At 38.7% G+C, this 22,571-nt stretch overlaps 1 protein-coding gene across 5 annotated transcripts in view; it reads left to right on the top strand.

Moving 5' to 3' along the window:
* Positions 1-22,571, top strand: part of FEZ2 (fasciculation and elongation protein zeta 2) — a 59,465-nt gene that overhangs the window by 15,310 nt on the left and 21,584 nt on the right. For all 5 annotated transcript variants that reach the window (XM_055539798.1, XM_055539799.1, XM_055539794.1 and 2 more), the window contains exons 3-5: positions 2,126-2,242; positions 4,873-5,014; positions 6,073-6,341. In XM_055539798.1, the coding sequence (XP_055395773.1) occupies positions 2,126-2,242; positions 4,873-5,014; positions 6,073-6,341 (528 nt within the window). The remainder of the gene's footprint in view (positions 1-2,125; positions 2,243-4,872; positions 5,015-6,072; positions 6,342-22,571) is intronic.

The following is a 22,571-nucleotide window of genomic DNA, read 5'->3' as shown; positions in this document are numbered from 1 at the left end:
CCATCATTCTGGGCTCTTTACTTCACTGTCATTACAAGAATCCCCTTCACCTCTTTGTTGGGTTAGAGCCAGTGTCTGCTTCCTTTTTGGTTTTCCTCCTGGTTTTAATGGAGCACGTTCTGGAGTAGCTTTCTGAGAAAGGTTACATGAGAGGTAAATTCTTGGAGAACTTCCCAGCCTGATGGTTCAGTGAGAAAGCCAACGAGGTGTCATCACTGCAGTGCAGCATGGCCTCGTGGACGCGGTGGCAGACAGCGGGAGGGCTGCTGTGGCTCCTCCCCAGCCTAATGTGACGAGAGGCAGCACCCTGGTGTTTTTTTCCCTTGTATTTCTCACCTGCAGGTTTTTTTTTACTCTGTGGTGTGTGTTGACCATTAAATGTGAGACCTGTGAGAAACTACCAAGGTAGCAGAGACCTACATCCATCCAATTGTGTCTTCAATTTTATATATATATAATATATTTATATATATACACATATATACAATTATATATATATATGCATATGTATATACTTATGTGTGTGTATATATTATATAAATAATTTTCCCAAGTAAAATACTATTGTTTTAAATTATATACTATCTGTTAGAAATACATGACTGTGGACTTCCCTGGCGGTCCAGTGAGTGGTGAAGAGTCTGCCTGCCAATGCAGTGACCACAGGTTTGATCCCCGGTCTGGGAAGATTCCCCATGCTGTGGACCGGCTGAGTCCATTCTCCACACTGTGGGAGCCCAGTCTCTAGAGCTTGTGCTCTGTAACAGGAGAAGCCGCTGCAACGAGAAGCCCGCCCACCACAGCTAGAGAGTAGTCCCTGCTCGCTGCAACTAGAGAAAGCCCGTGTGTAGCCATGAAGACCCAGGGTAGCCAAAAATAAATAATAAAATAAAAAATACATGATTGCCTCTTACATAATTCCTTGCCCATCTGTTCTCTGAAAACTCAGTTTCCACTGCTTCGGACAAATAGAGTTCTAATTTCAGTTTTATTCATCGTCTGAATGGTCATGTCATGATGGGTTCATGATAGATAGATGATTGCTTGTCCATTTTAAGCTGCTGGGTTTTCCACGTTTGGCCTTTACAGTTAGTAAACTCGAGGCCATTATTATAGGGACTGTTGATATTGGCGTGGGAGGGTAGAGGACGCCAAATGAGCTAGACATGGTCAGATACCCTGGGGATGCCAATAGCAAGCAGCCCTTTAGCATGAGCCTTAGGCATGAAGAGAGGTCAGGAGGGGAACAAGCTACCGGGACCTGTGGAGAGTAGCCATGCAGGTGAGATCAGCTCGACAGGTGCCGCAGCCTTTGGAGTCTGGTGGGGACAGACAGCAGAATACATGCCCAGACTTCTCCCCCGACCCCTGCCCCACCTTCCAGCTCCTGCTAGTATCTGCTAGTGTGTTAGGCCACTAGGGAATCGAGAGCCAAGGGTATCCTTTGATGTAGTCCATAAAGGTCAGTATCCTGGGGCATAGAGTGGGGAGAAAAATGGTAGTGAGGCAAAGGGAAGATCTCCAGGACAGTGAGAGTTAAAGATATTTTTGGAAGCTGGAAACTTTTTTGGAAGAAGAGAGGGTTCTACTGGAACAGCTAAGTATAACCCTTGTAGACAGTTCCCTTCTGCCAAGAATTTGATTGCTTATCTTTCACTGTATTAGAAGTTAGTCTGCAAGTAACACACTTTGTTTTCTGTGGAATTTTGACATATACCGATCTTCCTATTAGATCATTAATTAATTAACATTTGCTGCTAACCCTGTCTGTCCCCCCACTCCCGTTTGTTGTAATTCCCTACAAATTGCTGTAGAATACCAGATGTTTTTGTACTTCCTGGACCCTCTTCCCCATGAAATAAGCAACGAAGTATATGTCCGTTTGGGCAAAAGGGAATGTGTGCAGCCCCCTATGAATTTCATGTTTATTCTGCATTACTCTCCTTTCTGTCCGAGGTGGCTGTGCAATGTACCTCTCATACTGCCTGGTACAGAGTAACTGTAACGAGCTCTGCCTTTTGAACCTCTCAACAGATGCTCCCTCGGCAGCCCTCTGGACCCAGACACTTTGACTTTGTTGTGATCAGAGGCCCTTCTTTTAACAGTGGCTCGTTTTTGTCTTTAGATGAGTGACAGCTTGCTCTTTGATACCTCAGATGATGAGGAGCTGAGAGAACAGCTGGATATGCATTCAATCATCGTCTCCTGCGTTAACGACGAGCCCCTCTTCACTGCAGACCAGGTACAAAGGAGAGTCCCCTCCATCAAGGAAAGGGAACCTCAGCTGCATAGCCATTTCTTAGTGTGGCCATTAAGTGACGGGTTGTTGGAACTGACTTATTTTCCCTGTGTTTTCTGGTAATAGAGGCTAAACAGCTTCTGAGGAAAGAAGAAAGTATATGTAATCCGAAGCAGATGGATTATGTTAGTTGGGAACATCTTTCAGTATATGCAGTTTTCCAAGATAAGCACTGTTAAAACAGTATAGCAGGTTACTTTAAAAGAAGGCTGTTGCTTCCACTGGAATCAGAAAAAATACTATAATTTTTCCTCTTTCTTTAGATTTGAGCAGACATGGGAAAACTATATCTGTGCAGAAATTACCTAGTTTCTCTAAAACCTATGGAGAAGTCATTAGCACTTACTAGAAGTCCGTATTGTATACCCAGGAAAGAAGTGAGCATTATTCCTGTGGAATGCTCTAATAATGTCAGCCCTGTATTCATTTAAAACCTGTTGAATCAGCTTTCTCATTTTCTGAATACTCTTCCCACTTCTGCTGTATTGTCAAACTGTGGTGCACGAACTTCTTCCTGAAATCATATTCCACGGCTACTGAAACTGTGAGTTCTGTATTTTTAGGTTGGAAAGATGAGGTCAGTAAAGAGATGTATGATGACAAGATTGGGAGGGGCATGTTAAAAATGTGTCATCTTGATGCTCCATCATATTTGTGGTTGGATCATCCTAGGCTTGAAGAGAGTGCTTAAAAAGCAGGATAGTAAGTTAGACGACTGAGTGCAGGAAGACCCTGATTCTCTGGGGAGAGGTGTGACCCTGAGAGTGCATCGCCTTCTCAGTTCTGTGCCTGAAAACCGAGCTATCCCTGCTTTTGACTGACAGAAACAGATTCTTTGCCTCTTTCAGTGTCTTGTTTTTGTGTTTAAAAATGCCTATTTTGGAAACTCTTCTTACTAAATTAGTGTAATCCCCTCTCCTTCAGGTTTGCTTCTATTTTTCCTTGGTGCTAAAAGGGTTAAACTTGCTTCATATTGTATTTTTTCCCTAATAGTTTTTTTAAAAAACTCTTAGGCCTGTTTTTTTTAAAGTTATTTTTATTGAAGTCTGGTTGATTTACAATATTGTGCTAGTTTCAGATATACAGCAAAGTGATTTGTTTATACATAATGTATGTATATATCTTTATTGTTTAGATTTGTTATAACCTATTATAGTGTATATATATTATATAACATTATATTGCATATAGTTCCCCGTGCTATACAGTGAATCTTTATCTTGTTTATATATATGATGTTGTTGTTGCTAAGTCACTTCAGTCGTGTCCAACTCGGTGTGACCCCATAGACAGCAGCCCACCAGGCTCCCCCATCCCTGGGATTCTCCAGGCAAGAACACTGGAGTGAGTTGCCATTTCCTTCTCCAATGCATGAAAGTGAAAAGTGAAAGGGAAGTTGCTTAGTCGTGTCTGACTCTTAGCGACCCCATGGACTGCAGCCTACCAGGCTCCCCCGTTCATGGGATTTTCCAGGCAAGAGCACTGGAGTGGGGTGCCATCGCCTTCTCCATATATGATAGTGTGCATCTGTTAATTCCACACTATTAATTTATCCTACCTCCCCTTCCCCTTGGTAACCATAAGTTTGTTTTTTTCTTTTATATTGGCAAACATTTGTTTTGGCCACGTGGCATGCAGGATCTTAGCTCCTCCATCAGGGATCAAACCCTTGCCCCTTGCAGTGGAAGCATGGAGTCCTAACCACTAGACCATCAGAGAAGTCCCTAGATATCCCTCTATCTTCCCTTGAATTAATATATGAAATTCTTTTTCTGTTGTTAAAGGAAAACTTTCCTGCCAAAGCAAGAATTTCTTGCTTTATGTGTAAAGGTTTTACACTTTTGTATTTTGTAAATTTTATGTCAATTTTATTAAATAGCTTGAGATTGAGTACTTGGATGTGGCATACGGTAAATTCTCTGTCACTTGCTTTAACTGTAACTGTGATCCAGTTCTGGCACGTCTCAAGTAGATTATGCGTGTGTGTGTGTGTTTAATATTTATTTATTCATGGCTGCTCTGGGTCTTCCTTGCTGTGTGCTGACCTTCTCTAGCTGCGGCGAGTGGGGTTACTCTCAAGTTGTGGCACTCGGGCTTCTCGTTGTGTTGACTTCCCTTGTGTGGATCAGACTCTGCAGTTCAGGTTCAGTAGTGGTGGTTCATGGGCTTTGTTGCCCCTCATCATGTGGGATCTTCCCAGACCAGGGATTGAACACATGTCCCCTGCATTGGCAGGTGGATTCTTAACCACAGAACCACCAGGGAAGTCCTACACATGTATTTTTAGCAGCAACTCAGAGATTACAAGATCTGATAGGGCCAACTGATATGTGATGAGTGTCTTAAATCATGTGCTGTTTACTTTTGTGTTTAGTATATTATAATTTTTTTTTTTTATAAACCTGGTGTACTCTTACAAACCTTTGATTATTCAGACAACCGACTCCTGCGCACTGCTGGTTAATATAGAATTAGGGGACTTCTACTCTGGTTGCTGCAGTTGAGCATCGTGTTACAGATGGACCGTTTTACCTATGTGTGTTTGACTAACAGTGGTTTGTATATTTTGGAAGGTGATTGAAGAAATTGAAGAAATGATGCAGGAATCACCAGACCCAGAAGACGATGAAACGCCTACCCAGTCAGATCGGCTTTCAATGCTTTCCCAGGAAATTCAAACTCTTAAGAGGTCTAGCACAAGCAGTTATGAAGAGAGTAAGAAACCTTACTTACGTTGGTGCTGTCTGTGCTTTCGTGTACCTCAGCCATAGCGTGTGACCACCTTCAGGAACCTCTGGTTCTCACAGGCTGGCTTGCATACTCTTCCTCCGGTGGTACTCAGGGCATTTGTTTATCTTTGCTTAGGGACTGTGTCATATTTACCTTTGAATCCTGTATTTGTCCGTTTGGGCTGCTGTAGCAAAATACCACAGGCTGGGTGGCTTAAACCACAGAAATTTGCTTCTTGCCAGTTCTGGAGGCTAGAAGTCTGAGACTGAGGTGTTAGCAGATCTGATTTCTTCTGAGGCCTCTTCCTCTGTCCTCACATGGACTTCCCTGTGGTGTATCTGTGTCCTCATCTTCTCATTTTTAAGGGCATCAGTCACATTGGATTAGGATGTGGCATAATTTTAAATGGCTTAATTTTAACTTCATTATCTCTTTCAAGATGCAGTCTCCAAATACAGTCATATTCTGAGGTGCTGGGAGGTAGGGCTTCAACAATGTCCTATTTCTCTACTACTTCCTGAGAATAAAGGGAAGTGCTGAGAAAAACCTGAAAAGGGGCTTCAGGAAATCGTCTGCCCTTCATCTTCCCAATTCTCAGTAAGATTCACACACTGGGGCATGTATGTTTAAGTATGTATTTAGCTTAATTCTTTGAATTGGACTTTTCATCTCTTCAGAAGTGCCCCAGAACCCTGCTCAATGGCCTGTGATTTCTTTTCAGTACAGTGATTTCCTGTACTCTCTCTCTGCTTTCGTGTTCTTTTCCTTGCACAAGCTTATTAAGTCTGGACTGAAGTACTGTTCATGGAACCATTGATTTTAGACAAGTAAAAAATTTTGTTATACTTTTCTTCTCAGCCATTTGAGAAGTAACTTTCCCCACCTACCTCTACTCAGACCTGCCCACCAGGAGTCTGAGACAACCACAAACCGTTTAATTGCTCAGAATATGATGTTTTTGCTCTTTGGCAAGAAACACTTTGCTGTGCTGCCTTGAAACATTTTGGTCTTCGTGTCCGCTCTGCTTTGCTTTTCGGTCACAGGGGTGAAAAGGCTGTCGGTGTCTGAATTAAATGAGCTGCTGGAGGAAATCGAGACGGCCATCAAGGAGTACTCCGAAGAGCTGGTGCAGCAGCTGGCCCTGCGAGACGAACTGGAGTTTGAGAAAGAAGTGAAGAACAGCTTTATTTCTGTTCTCATCGAAGTGCAAAACAAACAGAAAGAGCACAAAGAAACAGCCAAAAAGAAAAAGAAACTCAAGAACAGCAGCTCTCAGAACGGGAAGAACGAGAGAAGCCACATGCCCGGCACAGTAAGTGGTGTTGTGTGGGTGACACGAACACGCTGGAAGCGGCTTCCGTGAGGCCAGCAGAGGCGGGCAGGACCCGCGTGTGCAGGAGCAGGGCGTGCGCGGGGTCTTCACCAGAGAGCTGAAGGATTGTGTTCAAGACTGCCAGTGTACTCTGCTCCTTCCGAGAGGTGTTTTCTTGGGGTGAGGGTATGATGGTTATCTGGACAACTCAGTGCTGAAATGTTTAGGAGGGAGGTAAAAAGAAGGAAGAGAGGGAGAATAAAAGAGAATGTCTGAAGGAAAAGCTTTAGCAGGTGACCATTTCAGTACCTCAAAATGTTAATAGAGGCTATTTATATTTGGCTGGTGGGCAACTGAATGATACTGCTCTCTTGTTTTTGCTTAGCCCTTGTGAGATATAGTAAGAAATGGGGTGCTTTTAGAGGTAGTTGAACTATACGGAGCCTAAAAGCAGAGGTTGACATTTAAATCATTTTCTCCTGATTTATGAGTAAAGTTGGAATGAGAGGATGTTACAGGCAGTTCCATGACATTACCCATTTGGCCTAGTATTTGGCAGACTAGACTATTACTGACTGGTGAAAACAACTCGAGGATATTTGAATCTTTGACTTTTGGTACGAAGCTTTTTGTTTTCTGCTTTTCATTTTTCATAAGTGGTGCTGTTAATTTCACTTGATTAAACTTCATTATAAACCTTAACTATTAAGTGAGATACATTTCCTGTTGGTCTTATGGGCATTTCATTTTTCTTTGATAAATTGAGACCTTGTATCTTGCCACCTTTATGTTTCTATATGAAGAAGTGTTGGCTTTGTTTTAAACTTGAATGGTTGGGCAAAGGGATTCATTTTCTAAATGGATTGTACCTTTTAAATTCACGATAGTGAAAACATGGTAATGCAAATTACATCAAACTGGCCGTTACATCTTGAGTTATAAAAATTCTGTCTTTGACTAAGTCTGATTTATTCTTTCTAAAGACTGCTTATCAGAGAAATAGATCTCATTGATCAGACTCTGATAGAATCTAGGAAAGAGCGTGGCAGTTCTGGGATGTGGAACTACCAATGAGAGGTAATACAAACCAAAAAGAATCTTACTATTTAGTCCATTCATTATATTGTCTTTGGCCTATGAGTATATGCACATTTTCTTAGTTTAATGTTATTTGTACGCTGAAAAGACATAGTTTATAAACAGACTTTGCAAAAATTGCCAGATACGTGGAGCAAAACATTTTTTAGAAATGGTGGTATTGGTTAAAGTGTTTAGTGACTTCTAGCGACAACTCTGAAGAAAACAGCACCCACCAAACAAAAAATCCCCACCCATACATTCCCCAAACCAAAACATTTGTTTGAGTATACAGCCCTGGATAAAGTTTGCTTTAATGAGGAACAGTATTTTATATCTCAAATTAAAATTGTACCCTTTAAATTGTCCTTTTATGCAGGTGTGATTAAATAAAATGCTTAGTTAAAAAGTCATAGCATGGTTGGTAATTTCTGCCTATCTACTTTTAGGGGTTACATGTAATTCCTCCATTTATTTGTGTTAACATTTAGGCGAGGAAAATAAATGTATCCCTAGAGTAGTTTAAATGCTTCTTTTTCTAACTCCCATTTAAAAAGGGTTTGAGTGGATTCATTGTGTGATTTTACATGGTATTTATGTTGAGAAATGGATTTGACAAGGCAACGTTTAGGTCTTATTTGAACTTTTATTAGCCTTGAAATAGATTCATAGGAACAGTAAATTTTTTTTCCCCCACAGTATTTGGACATGTGAAGTTGCTTCTTGAGTCCTGATCTGCTATTTGTGTCAAAACCTTTAATTAGGCTAATAATGGCATCACCAAGCTTGTGGCACTAGTTCCCGCCATCATTATGAAGCTTAAAAGGATGGCAAAAAGCCATTCCATTTGTGACACAAGGAGCCTGAAACCTATCAAGGATTCTGAAAATAGTGATCGGTGGCTCAAAGGAACTTTAAAGTGAAATGGCCAGTGGCGAAACAGATTCCAAGATACTGCCTTTCTGGGCCTTTTATATAACATGCAGTTTTGGCAAGGCCTGATCTCTGTGGATTGGCTATCACATTTGGTGGTTTAGTTGCTCATTCGTGTCCAGCTCTTTTGTGACCCCATGGACTGTAGCCTGCTATGCTCCTCTGTCCATGGGATTTCCCTAGCAAGTTATATTTCCCTGGAGTGGATTGTCATTTCCTTCTCTAGGGGATCTTCCTGATCCAGGGATCGAGCTGCGTCTCTTGCATTGTAGGCAGTCTCCGGCAATGTAGATGGATTCTTTACCGACTGACTCACCAAGGATTGGTGACCCTTTTGTAGATATCATGCATTACTTGTTTTCTAATAACATTGGTCACTTTTTTTCTTTTTACCTTAGATATGTTTTATATCTATCAAAGACTTGGACTTCTTCATTATTCCCTTAAGCACATTTCATTGAAACAGAGCATCAATTTGTAGTACTTTATCCATAATTGCCAGCTTGTTTCCTTTTGGTACAGAGAGACTGTAATAAAATATGAGTGTGAATAGAGCAGAGTTTAGGTTTTCATTTTGGACGCATACTTTGTTTGAAACATTTGCTACAGTGAAAGAAAATTAGTGGCTTTAGAGAAGCTATTCATAAATATTAAATAAATTTCTGAGTATCTTCTGAAAGTGAAAATGTTGATTTAGTTTTTAAAGTTAATCTGTTACATGTTGGATAAGATAAAACTACTCATTCAGTAAACATTTGCAGAGTATCTTTCTTGTGCCAGGCACTGTTGAAGATACAGTGGTGAATAAAACACGTAAGGCCTCTGGCCTCTTGGAGATTATATTCTAACAAGGGAGACAGGCACTAAACAAAGAAAAGTGTGACTAGACATTGTAACTTCAGGTAGTAACAAATTCCATCAAGAAAAGGAAAAGCTTGGTTGAGGCAGTTGCTAGCAATGCTATGGGGAGCTGTTTCCAATGTGGTAGTCACCTTGTCACTTGCTTCTTCTGGTGGGCTGGGCAGGTTGTCCTGCCCCTCTTCAGCTCTCTGTTAGGAGGGGATGTTGGAAGAGTACATCTTCTCCTTGGCTAATGAGACTTAAGTCAGTTCAGTTCAGTCCCTCAGTCGTGTCCTACTCTTTGCAACCCAATGAACTGCAGCACACCAGCCTTCCCTGTCCATCCGCAACTCCCGAAGCTTGCTCAAAGTCATGTCCATCGAGTTGGTGATGCCATCCAACCATCTCATCCTCTGTTGTCCCCTTCTCCTCTTGCCTTCAATCTTTCCCAGCATCAGGGTCTTTTCCAGTGAGTCAGTTCTTTGCATCAGGAGGCCAAAGTATTGGAGCTTAAGCTTCAGCATCAGTCCTTCCAATGAATATTTAGGGTTGATTTCCTTTAGGATGAACTGGTTTGATCTCCTTGCAGTCCAAGGGACTCTCAAAAGTCTTCTCCAACACCTCAGTTCAAAAGCATCAATTCTAGAGTTTCAATTAATAGAGTCAGAGACTTTATTTCCTTTATCCTATTCAGTATCTAGAAAACCAGGAGTTGGGAGTAGAGATCGGAATGGTTGAAGGGCACTGTTAGTGGGTTTGGTGGCGTGCATGCATTTCTTTGAACTGACTATGTTGTGTTGGGCTGTGGCGTGACCATTTATGCTACTGCCTTTTTCTGGAGTGACCTTCCTTCCTTTCCTGCTTCCACTGTCCTCTTGGGAGATTTCTTTTCTTCTTTTTTTTTTTTAACTCATTATTCAAAATAATGGTCAGGCATTATCTTCCTTTCTTAGACCTTTTCTTGATGACTCTTACTCCAATGCAAAATTGACAGTCCTCTCCTTCTGGGGTTAGTATTATTCCTCTTAACTGTTGCTGTTAGTACCATGATGCCATATTGTAATTTTTTGTTTTCATGTCTGTCTCCGTTATGGTTCCCTGTGGATAGAAAATGTAACTTTATCTAACTTATTCCTATGTCCCACATTAGGTCCTCAATAAATTTCTGATGAAGAAATAGTAAAAAAAATTCTTGGATCTTTCTGCCAGGTGCCAAACACATTGAGGCTGAATAGCATATTGATTAAGAACTTTGGGTTAAGAGCTCTGATTGAATCCTGGTCCTGCCCCTGGGTACATACCCCTTTGAATTTTGGAGGGATTAAGTGAAATTATGATGTGTATATATCCTGAGTAAATGCTAGTTATATGTCCAGCTGTTTACTAGACATTTCTCCCTGAATATCTTGTGGGTATCAGGAATTTATCTTATCAGACTGAACTCACCGTTTTTCCTGAAGGTGAATTTATTCCTTATATATTTCTTCTGACTATAGTGAAATTATAGTCTCCCCATTCACCAAAACCAGTGGAATTTTTAGGTCAAAAATACAGTTTTAAGCAACATCTTTTCAAAGTGTCCTACATAAATGTTACCCAGTAATAGCATAAGTCGAGTGGCCATTTCCCCAAACCCCCAACGGATGATGGTTATTATTATTCTTCTTATATATACTGATCCAGTAGGCAGATAATGGTTTGCTTTATTGACTGTATTCTTTGTGAGTTGCCTGTTGTGTCACATTTGAGCTGAGGGTACACATACTCCTGCTGTCTAAGTACCATACTCTGTGGTGATCAGTTGCTTAAGTCTCTCCTTGGGAAGGAGTGCAGTCTTTGCGAGGACTCACTCACATTGTTTCCCCAGCATTGCACCTAATTTGTCAATACACATTTGTTAAATTGAAACTTCACAATAAAGAGGATGGAATCTCAGAGGATTTGGATTTGTGCTTTGAATTATTGTTCTGTCAAGGATTTTTTGGGGCGGGGGCCAGTCTTCTGCTTCTATCAAGTAGATTCACAGGTCGTTGAATTTCAGTGGCTGTTTACAGGAGTACAATAACAGGTTGAAGTACACCAGCTGTCTCTACATTAGTAATTTAAGAGATTAAACTAATTTAGTAGTGGTTGTCATCTGGAGTTATCTCACATTGTAAAGACATTAGTGTTTGCCTGCCTAGAATGGATGTTCTTCCTGCTTCGGAATCCAGTGTTTGTCAATTACAAGTCATGTGTTAGGTTTCTTATTCAAAGCCTAGGCCTGAGAAGATGGGAGTGTATACAGTATCTTTTCTGTTGTCCATGTTGCACGAAACTGTTGAGAGTTCTAGTGTATCGCTGGCACCACCAGCAAAAATGTATTGGGTTGTCCAAAGAGTTCATTCAGGGTTTTCTGTAAGACACAGTCTTTGACCAACCCGGTATAATTGCTTCAGTCTATCCCAAAGAAGTTTATTCTGAAAGCTTCTGAGATATTAGTAATCGGTGACTCCATTGTAAAAAGAATCATACTACCCTAATTTATTGCTTTTGGTGTTGGAGAGATAACTGCTTAAGAATGAGGAGGAGCTAGGGCTTGGATGATAGATAATCTTTTTTGTGTGTATTTTTCTTTCACAGATGCATTGCTCCATCTGTCTGTATGCCTCACTTAGCTTGTATTATGACTAACAGTCAATCTATTTTATTTCTCTTTTACATGCAAAAATGCCCAGTATTAGTTTTTCATTTAATCTTGACCAAAACTGACTTTAAGAAACATTTATTTTTATTTAGACAGCTACTATTAGATTATTCTGAAGTTTTCTAGTTTATACAGGCAATAAAGCCTAGAAGGAATTGTTCTGGTATAATTACTTGAATTTGGTGCTCTTTAAATAACAAGGACCTGTGTTTCTGTTGTTGTTCCTTTTTAATTTGGAATTAAAAAAATTTACATTTCCTAAGATAATTTAGCCCAGGGATTAGCAAAGCAAACTATTGGCTGAGGGCCAAATCAACCCTCTGCCAGTTTTATTAATAAAGTTTTATTGGAACACACCTATGTTCTTTCATTTACACGTGGTCTATGACTTCTTTGGTGTTATAAGTAGAGAGTTGAATAGTTGTAACAGAGACTGTGTGGGCTGCAAATCCAAAAATATCTACTATCTAGCCCTTTATGGAAAAGTTTGCCAACCCCTGATTTAGACTAAAATTTGATAAAATTAAAAATTAGAAGAAAATAAGCTTTTAAGTGAGTTTGTGTAGATAAAAGATCACTGTGTCGTGGCTACAATTTACTATAAAACATAGCCCTATTTTATTCTCAGAGTGTGTTGAATTATTCCTTTTCTCAGGGCCCCTCCAGCAGCCGAAGTTATGCCCACAGATGGTGATACTGTCCATCTCCAAGTCACTTGGCATGGGTCCCCACCTAATAACAGACCTGTGTGCTGTGTATATCAGATTCCCAGGTGGTGTTCAGTCGTTCAGTTGTGTCTGACTCTGTGACCCCAGGGACCGCAGCACACCTGGCTTCCCTGTCCTTCTCTGTTTCTCAGAGTTTGCTCAAACTCATGTCTGTTGAGTTGGTGATGCCATCCAACCATCTCATCCTCTGTCGTCCCCTTCTCCTCCTGCCCTCAATCTTTCCCAGCATCAGGGTCTTTTCCAGTGAGTCGGCTTTTCACATCAGGTGGCCAAAATATTGGAGCTTCAGCTTCAGCATCAGTCCTTCCAATGAATATTCAGGGTTGATTTTCCTTTAAGATTGACTGGGTTGATCCCAGTTTCCCATTAACTAAATGAAGAGAGCCAGCAGGTAAACCAGTTGTCTCCAGACTGGGGGACAAATGAAAAAAAACAGAAAACAAACTGACAATTCGTTGAACGTACTGTATTTATACACAGTGATAAAAGGTAGTTTAAAGAGAGTAGTAGAGAAGATGGGAAAGGGCTGTTTCTGTTCCTTTTCTAAATAGTGGTAGTTGAGAGGATAAAGTCAGCTCTATACACATACTTGAATGTAAATATTAACACATTTTCAACAATAGTTTGTTGATGATATTTTATAGTACTTTGCATTTATATATTGCAAAGAATATTCCTAAAAATTAGCATTAGGCATAAAATGGAAGGTCAGTATAGGGTGGGGAGAAACTTAGTCATGCATGTTTATTATTTTAATAATTCACACCTATGAATTAAAAATTACTTTAGATATGGAACAAATTTGTATTTTGGTGGTACCTGGTGGCTTAGCTGGTAAAGAATCTGCCTGCAATGTGGGAGGCCTGGGTTTGATCCCTGGGTTGGGAAGATCCCCTGGAGAAGGGAACTGCTACCCATTCTAGTATTCTGGCCTGGAGAATTCCATGGACTGTATAGCCTATGGGATCACAAAGAATCGGACACAACTAAGCGACTTTCACTTTCACTTTATTGCCTAGAGAAATGTTATTTAGAGATAGTTTTTGCTATCTTACTATTATGTACTGTTTGTTTTCTGCAGTGGTTTTTTGGTATCTGACTGTAATAGTGAACTTTCATGATTTAGCAGTTACTGTAGTAAAAATCAGGAGTCTATTCGTTTTTATTTTAAACTTTTTATTTTGTATTGGAGCATCAGATCAGATCAGTCGCTCAGTCGTGTCCGACTCTTTTCGACCCCATGAATCGCGGCACGCCAGTCCTCCCTGTCCATCACCAACTCCCGGAGTTCACTGAGACTCACGTCCATCGAATTGGTGATGCCATCCAGCCATCTCATCCTCTGTTGTGATAGTTTCAGGTGAACTGTGAAGGGATTCAGTCATACGTATACATGTTTCCATTCTCCCCCAAGTTCCCCCCTTATCCAGGCTGCCATAGGAAATTGAGCAGAGTTCCTTGAGCTATACAGTAGGTCTTTGTTGGTTATCCATTTTTTAAAATACAGCAGTGTGTACATGTCCATCTTAAACTTCCTAACTGTTCCTTCCCCCTATCCTTTGCCCTGGCAAGCATAAGCTTGTTCTGTGGGTCTGATTTCTGTTTTGTAAGTTCATTTATATAAATGTGATCCAAAAGGATATATGAACCCCAGTGCGTGTGAATGAAGTCATTTCTAAATGTCAGTATGACACTCTTGGTCCACCCATGTTGTTGCAAATGGCATTATTTCATTCTTTTTAATGGCTGAGTAATATCCCATTGTACCACATCTTCTTTATCCATTCCTCTGTCGATGGACATTTACACTGCTCACATGCCCTGGCTATTGTAAACAGTCCTGCAGTGAGTGTGTATCCTTTTGAATCATGTATTTCTCAGGATTCTGCTCTTGACCCCTTTATGTCTTGGAGAGGTTTGTAATTGTTAACATAATACAAATTCAAGTAAAAGCCATAATATGCCAGGAACCTCTGAACTTACTGTATATTTAGAGTATCCAGAAGTATCAGAAAAGAGTTCATAAATCTGCCAGGGTTATTTTACTCTAATTAGTAGCTTTGAAAATGCTTGCCAATACTTAATTACCATATTAAGATTAAATTAAATAAAAATTTTAAAAGATCTTCAAATACAAGCAATTAAATTGCTGCTAGTCCATTTACTCCTATTCATATCCCATCTTTCTGCTTTGAGAGTGAATTTATAAAATAGTAGTTCAATATTTAAGATGTATTTAAATATTTACCTGCTTTGGTGTAACTCATTTTCTAACTTGGATCTTTAAAAAATTATTTTTGGGTAGAGTTTGCATGTATAACTGATTTATAATCACATTAAAATTATTTGATTTGAGGACGTGTCAAAACAAGCAAGATCAATTTTTACATCTTAGGTAATAGCTCACTAATCATTTGAATATTTTTACTTTTTTTTTTTTTTAACATTTAACTGTTGCTTTCAATTCTATGCTTTTCTCATCTTTTGTATTTTGATTATTTTGAGAATTTGAACTAAAAAATTAACCACTGTTCTTTACTGTAAATTAATATTTGAAGATCATGTCACTTAAACTATTACAAATGATGTGATTTATAAAGAACAGTAATTATGTTTGAATTTCACTTTCTTCTGAACTTTGAGTATAAAGAATATTAATGGAGTTAGAGCATGGATTAGAATAAGAGTTAGAAATAGGTGAAAAGCATTTCCTAATTGCTTCTCCCAAACTTTTTTCCTGTTATTGAGCTTTGATATTTAGATTTTTTTTTTTAGTAACATATGCCTCATGATCTGGAATTTGCTGGATAAATATGCTGATTTGTAAAAAATTAATCCTTGTCTTTTTATTATTTTTTTTTAATTTTATTTTATTTTTAAATTTTACATAATTGTATTAGTTTTGCCAAATATCAAAATGAATCTGCCAGAGGTATACATGTGCTCCCCATCCTGAATCCTCCTCCCTCCCCACACCATCCCCCTGGGTCGTCCCAGTGCACCAGCCCCAAGCATCCAGTATCGTGCATCGAACCTGGACTGGCAACTCGTTTCATACATGATATTTTACATGTTTCAATGCCATTCTCCCAAATCTTCCCACCCTCTCCCTCTCCCACAGAGTCCATAAGACTGTTCTATACATCAGTGTCTCTTTTGCTGTCTCGTACACAGGGTTATTGTTACCATCTTTCTAAATTCCATATATATGCGTTAGTATACTGTATTGGTGTTTTTCTTTCTGGCTTACTTCACGCTGTATAATAGGCTCCAGTTTCATCCATCTCATTAGAACTGATTCAAATGTATTCTTTTTAATGGCTGAGTAATACTCCATTGTGTATATGTACCATAGCTTTCTTATCCATTCATCTGCTGATGGACATCTAGGTTGCTTCCATGTCCTGGCTATTATAAACTGTGCTGCGATGAACATTGGGGTACACGTGTCTCTTTCCCTTCTGGTTTCCTCAGTGTGTATGCCCAGCAGTGGGATTGCTAGATCATAAGGCAGTTCTATTTTCAGTTTTTTAAGGAATCTCCACACTGTTCTCCATAGTGGCTGTATTAGTTTGCATTCCCACCAACAGTGTAAGAGGGTTCCCTTTTCTCCACACCCTCTCCAGCATTTATTGCTTGTAGACTTTTGGATCGCAGCTATTCTGACTGGTGTGAAATGGTACCTCATAGTGGTTTTGATTTGCATTTCTCTGATAATGGGTGATGTTGAGCATCTTTTCATGTGTTTGTTAGCCATCTGTATGTTTTCTTTGGAGAAATGTCTATTTAGTTCTTTGGCCCATTTTTTGATTGGGTCATTTATTTTTCTGGAGTTGAGCTGTAGGAGTTGCTTGTATATTCTCGAGATTAGTTGTTTGTCAGTTGCTTCATTTGCTATTATCTTCTCCCATTCTGAAGGCTGTCTTTTCACCTTGCTTATAGTTTCCTTTGATGTGCAGAAGCTTTTAAGTTTAATTAGGTCCCATTTGTTTATATTTGCTTTTATTTCCAATATTCTGGGAGGTGGGTCATAGAGGATCCTGCTGTGATGTATGTCAGAGAGTGTTTTGCCTATGTTCTCCTCTAGGAGTTTTATAGTTTCTGGTCTTACGTTGAGATCTTTAATCCATTTTGAGTTTATTTTTGTGTATGGTGTTAGAAAGTGTTCTAGTTTCATTCTTTTACAAGTGGTTGACCAGATTTCCCAGCACCACTTGTTAAAGAGATTGTCTTTAATCCATTGTATATTCTTGCCTCCTTTGTCAAAGATAAGGTGTCCATATGTGCGTGGATTTATCTCTGGGCTTTCTATTTTGTTCCATTGATCTATATTTCTGTCTTTGTGCCAGTACCATACTGTCTTGATAACTGTGGCTTTGTAAGTAGTGCCTAAAGTCAGGTAGGTTGATTCCTCCAGTTCCATTCTTCTTTCTCAAGATCGCTTTGGCTATTCGAGGTTTTTGTATTTCCATACAAATTGTGAAATTATTTGTTCTAGCTCTGTGAAGAATACTGTTGGTAGCTTGATAGGGATTGCATTGAATCTATAAATTGCTTTGGGTAGTATACTCATTTTCACTATATTGATTCTTCCAATCCATGAACATGGTATATTTCTCCATCTGTTAGTGTCCTCTTTGATTTCTTTCACCAGTGTTTTATAGTTTTCTATATATAGGTCTTTAGTTTCTTTAGGTAGATATATTCCTAAGTATTTTATTCTTTCCGTTGCAATGGTGAATGGAATTGTTTCCTTAATTTCTCTTTCTGTTTTCTCATTATTAGTGTATAGGAATGCAAGGGATTTCTGGGTGTTGATTTTATATCCTGCAACTTTACTATAGTCATTGATTAGTTCTAGTAATTTTCTGGTGGAGTCTTTAGGGTTTTCTATGTAGAGGATCATGTCATCTGCAAATAGTGAGACTTTTACTTCTTCTTTTCCAATTTGGATTCCTTTTATTTCTTTTTCTGCTCTGATTGCTGTGGCCAAAACTTCCAAAACTATGTTGAATAGTAATGGTGAAAGTGGGCACCCTTGTCTTGTTCCTGACTTTAGAGGAAATGCTTTCAATTTTTCACCATTGAGGATAATGTTTGCTGTGGGTTTGTCATATATAGCTTTTATTATGTTGAGGTATGTTCCTTCTATTCCTGCTTTCTGGAGAGTTTTTATCATAAATGGATGTTGAATTTTGTCAAAGGCTTTCTCTGCATCTATTGAGATAATCATATGGTTATTATTTTTCAATTTGTTAATGTGGTGTATTACATTGATTGATTTGCAGATATTGAAGAATCCTTGCATCCCTGGGATAAAGCCCACTTGGTCATGGTGTATGATCTTTTTAATGTGTTGTTGGATTCTGACTGCTAGAATTTTGTTAAGGATTTTTGCATCTATGTTCGTCAGTGATATTGGCCTGTAGTTTTCTTTTTTTTGTTGGATCTTTGTCAGGTTTTGGTATTAGGGTGATGGTGGCCTCATAGAATGAGTTTGGAAGTTTACCATCCTCTGCAATTTTCTGGAAGAGTTTGAGCAGGATAGGTGTTAGCTCTTCTCTAAATTTTTGGTAAATTCAGCTGTGAAGCCGTCTGGACCTGGGCTTTTGTTTTCTGGAAGATTTTTGATTACAGTTTCAATTTCCGTGCTTGTGATGGGTCTGTTAAGATTTTCTATTTCTTCCTGGTCGAGTTTTGGAAAGTTGTACTTTTCTAAGAATTTGTCCATTTCTTCCACGTTGTCCATTTTATTGGCATATAATTGTTGATAGTACTCTCTTATGATCCTTTGTATTTCTGTGTTGTCTGTTGTGATCTCTCCATTTTCATTTCTAATTTTATTGATTTGATTGTTCTCCCTTTGTTTCTTGATGAGTCTGGCTAATGGTTTGTCAATTTTATTTATCCTTTCAAAAAACCAGCTTTTGGTTTTGTTGATCTTTGCTATGATCTCTTTTGTTTCTTTTGCATTTATTTCTGCTCTAAGTTTTAAGATTTCTTTCCTTCTACTAACCCTGGGGTTCTTCATTTCTTCCTTTTCTAGTTACTTTAGGTGTAGAGTTAGGTTATTTATTTGACTTTTTTCTTGTTTCTTGAGGTGTGCCTGTATTGCTATGAACTTTCCCCTTAGGACTGCTTTTACCGTGTCTCACAGGTTTTGGGTTGTTGTGTTTTCATTTTCATTCGTTTCTATGCAAATTTTGATTTCTTCTGTGATTTGTTGGTTATTCAGCAGCGTGTTGTTCAGCCTCCATATGTTGGAATTTTTAATAGTTTTTCTCCTGTAATTGAGATCTAATCTTACTGCATTGTGGTCAGAAAAGATGCTTGGAATGATTTCTATGTTTTTGAATTTACCAAGGCTAGCTTTATGGCCCAGGATGTGATCTATCCTGGAGAAGGTTCCATGTGCGCTTGAGAAAAAGGTGAAATTCATTGTTTTGGGGTGAAATGTCCTATAGATATCAATTAGGTCTAACTGGTCTATTGTATCATTTAAAGTTTGTGTTTCCTTGTTAATTTTCTGTTTAGTTGATCTATCCGTAGGTGTGAGTGGGGTATTAAAGTCTCCCACTATTATTGTGTTATTGTTAATTTCTCCTTTCATACTTGTTAGCATTTGTCTTACATACTGTGGTGCTCCCGTGTTGGGTGCATATATATTTATAATTGTTATATCTTCTTCTTGGATTGATCCTTTGATCATTATGTAGTGACCTTCTTTGTCTCTTTTCACAGCCTTTGTTTTAAAGTCTATTTTATCTGATATGAGTATTGCTACTCCTGCTTTCTTTTGGTCCCTATTTGCATGGAAAATCTTTTTCAGCCCTTCACTTTCAGTCTGTATGTGTCCCCTGTTTTGAGGTGGGTCTCTTGTAGACAACATATGTAGGGGTCTTGTTTTTGTATCCATTCAGCCAGTCTTTGTCTTTTGGTTGGGGCATTCAACCCATTTACGTTTAAGGTAATTACTGATAAGTATGATCCCGTTGCCATTTACTTTATTGTTTTGGGTTCGAATTTATACACCGTTTTTGTGTTTCCTGTCTAGAGAATATCCTTTAGTATTTGTTGGAGAGCTGGTTTGGTGGTGCAGAATTCTCTCAGCTTTTGCTTGTCTGAAAAGCTCTTGATTTCTCCTTCATACTTGAATGAGATCCTTGCTGGGTACAATAATCTGGGCTGTAGGTTATTTTCTTTCATCATTTTAAGTATGTCTTGCCATTCCCTCCTGGCTTGAAGAGTTTCTATTGAAAGATCAGCTGTTATCCTTATGGGTATTCCCTTGTGTGTTATTTGTTGTTTTTCCCTTGTTGCTTTTAATATTTGTGTTTGATCTTTGTTAATTTGATTAATATGTGTCTTGGGGTGTTTTGCCTTGGGTTTATCCTGTTTGGGACTCTCTGGGGTTCTTGGACTTGGGTGATTATTTCCTTCCCCATTTTAGGGAAGTTTTCAACTATTATCTCCTCAAGTATTTTCTCATGGTCTTTCTTTTTGTCTTCTTCTTCTGGGACCCCTATGATTCGAATGTTGTAGCGTTTAATATTGTCCTGGAGGTCTCTGAGATTGTCCTCATTTCTTTTAATTCATTTTTCTTTTATCCTCTCTGATTCATTTATTTCTACCATTCTATCTTCTAATTCACTAATCCTATCTTCTGCCTCTGTTATTCTACTATTTGTTGCCTCCAGAGTGTTTTTAATTTCACTTATTGCATTATTCATTATATATTGACTCTTTTTTATTTCTTCTAAGTCCTTGTTAAACCTTTCTTGCATCTTCTCAATCCTTGCCTCCAGGCTATTTATCTGTGATTCCATTTTAATTTCAAGATTTTGGATCAATTTCACTATCATTATTTGGAATTCTTTATCAGGTAGATTCCCTATCTCTTCCTCTTTTGTTTGGTTTGGTGGGCATTTATCCTGTTCCTTTATCTGCTGGGTATTCCTCTGTCTCTTCATCTTGTTTAAATTGCTGAGTTTGGGGTGTCCTTTCTGTATTCTGGCAGTTTGTGGAGTTCTCTTTATTGTGGCATTTCCTCGCTGTGTGTAGGTTTGTACAGGTGGCTTGTCAAGGTTTCCTGGTTAGGGAAGCTTGTATCGATGTTCTGGTGGATGGAGCTGTATTTCTTCTCTCTGGAGTGTAATGAAATGTCCAGTAATGAGTTATGAGATGTCTATGGTTTTGGGGTGACTTTGGGCAGCCTGTATCTTGAAGCTCAGGGCTGTGTTCCTTTGTTGCTGGAGAGTTTGCTTGGTATGTCTTGCCCTGGAACTTGTTGGCCCTTGTGTGGTGCTTGGTTTCAGTGTCGGTATGGAGGCGTTTGATGAGCTCCTGTCAATTAATGTTCCTTGGAGTCAGGAGTTCCCTGGAGTCAGGGTTTGGACTTAAGCCTTCTACTTCCAGTTATCGGTCTTATTTTTGCAGTAGTTTCAAAACTTCTCCTTCTATACAGCACCATTGATAAAACATCTACGTTAAAGATGAGAAGTTTCTCTACTGTGAGGGTCACTCAGAGAGGTTCACAGCGTTACATGGAGAAGAGAAGAGGGAGGAGGGAGTTAGAGGTGACCCAAATGAGATGAGGTGGAGTCAATAGTGGAGAGAGTGGGCTAGCCAGTAGTCACTTCCTTATGTGCACTCCACAACTGGACCTCTCAGAGATGTTCACGGAGTTATACAGAGAAGAGAAGAAGGAGGAAGGAGACAGAGGTGGCCAGAAGGATAAAAGGGGGAAATGAAAAGGAGGGAGACAGATCCAGCCAGTAATCAGTTCCCTAAGTGTTCTCCACTGTCTGGAACACACAGAAATTCACAGAGTTGGGTAGAGTAGAGAGGGGTTAGGGAGGAGATACAGGCAACCTGGTGGAGAAAATGGAGAGTCCAAAGGGAGAGAGAGCAGTCAAGCCAGTAATCTCGCTCCCTAGTGAAAAATGGGTCCTGAAGATTGGGTTCTTAAAGGTACAAAATTGGTAACAAATACATAAAAGCAAAAATTAAAAATCTAGAGTAGAGTTTGGAATTTCAAAAATACGATGTTAATGAAAAGAAGAAGGAAAAGAAAGAGAGAAAAAACGAACAAAGAAAAACAAACAAGGTCGTGAAAATTATAAAAAAACTACAGGTACAAAATTGATAACTAATACCAAAAAGCAAAAATTAAAAATCTAGAGTAGAGTTTGGAATTTCAAAAATACAATGTTAAAAAAAAAGAAGAAGAAAAATAAAGAGAGAAAACAAACAAACCAACAAAAACAATGTCACAAAAATTATAAAGAAAATACAGGTACAAAATTGATATCAAATACCAAAAAGCATAAATTAAAAATCTTGAGTAGAGTTTGGAATTGCAGATATACAATGTTATATAAAAGAAGAAGAGAAAGAAACAGAGGGAAAAAAAAAGAAAAAAAAAAGTCACAGAAATTATAAAAAAAACTATAGGTACAAAATTGATAACATATACCAAAAGGCTAAAATTAAAAATCTAGAGTAGTGTTTGGAATTTCAAAAATACAATATTAAAGAAAAGAAGAGAAAGAAAAAAAAAACAAAACACGGTCAAAAATTATAAAATATATGTATGAAGTATGCTGAAGAAAAAAAAAATAGGGTCTTTTTTTTTTTTTTGCAAATTTATAGGTTATAAAAGTGGAAATTAAAGGACAATAGAGGACTTAAAATTTAAAAAAAAATTAAAAAAAAAAGATTGATCGTAAAAATAGTAAAAATATATCTAGGTCTTTCTCTGGTTTTGTTGTGAGTATTGTGGGTTCAGTTCATTTTTGGCTAGTTTCTTGGTCCGACTTATATTTCTCAAGATCTATAGGCCTCTTCCTATGTAGTCCGTAGTAACCACAGGGTTTTAATCTATGGCCTGTAGCTTCCAAGGCGTTTCCCTCTGTTATAGCTTCTTCTGTTTGCTGGTCTCTTCAGTGTCTGGTTTCCGCCCTGACA

The sequence above is a fragment of the Bubalus kerabau genome, chromosome 11 (genome assembly GCF_029407905.1).
Source record: "Bubalus kerabau isolate K-KA32 ecotype Philippines breed swamp buffalo chromosome 11, PCC_UOA_SB_1v2, whole genome shotgun sequence".
NCBI classification, from domain to species: domain Eukaryota; kingdom Metazoa; phylum Chordata; class Mammalia; order Artiodactyla; family Bovidae; genus Bubalus; species Bubalus kerabau.
The sequence above is the reverse complement of the archived record's forward strand: the minus strand, read 5'-3'. Positions and strand labels throughout refer to the sequence as shown.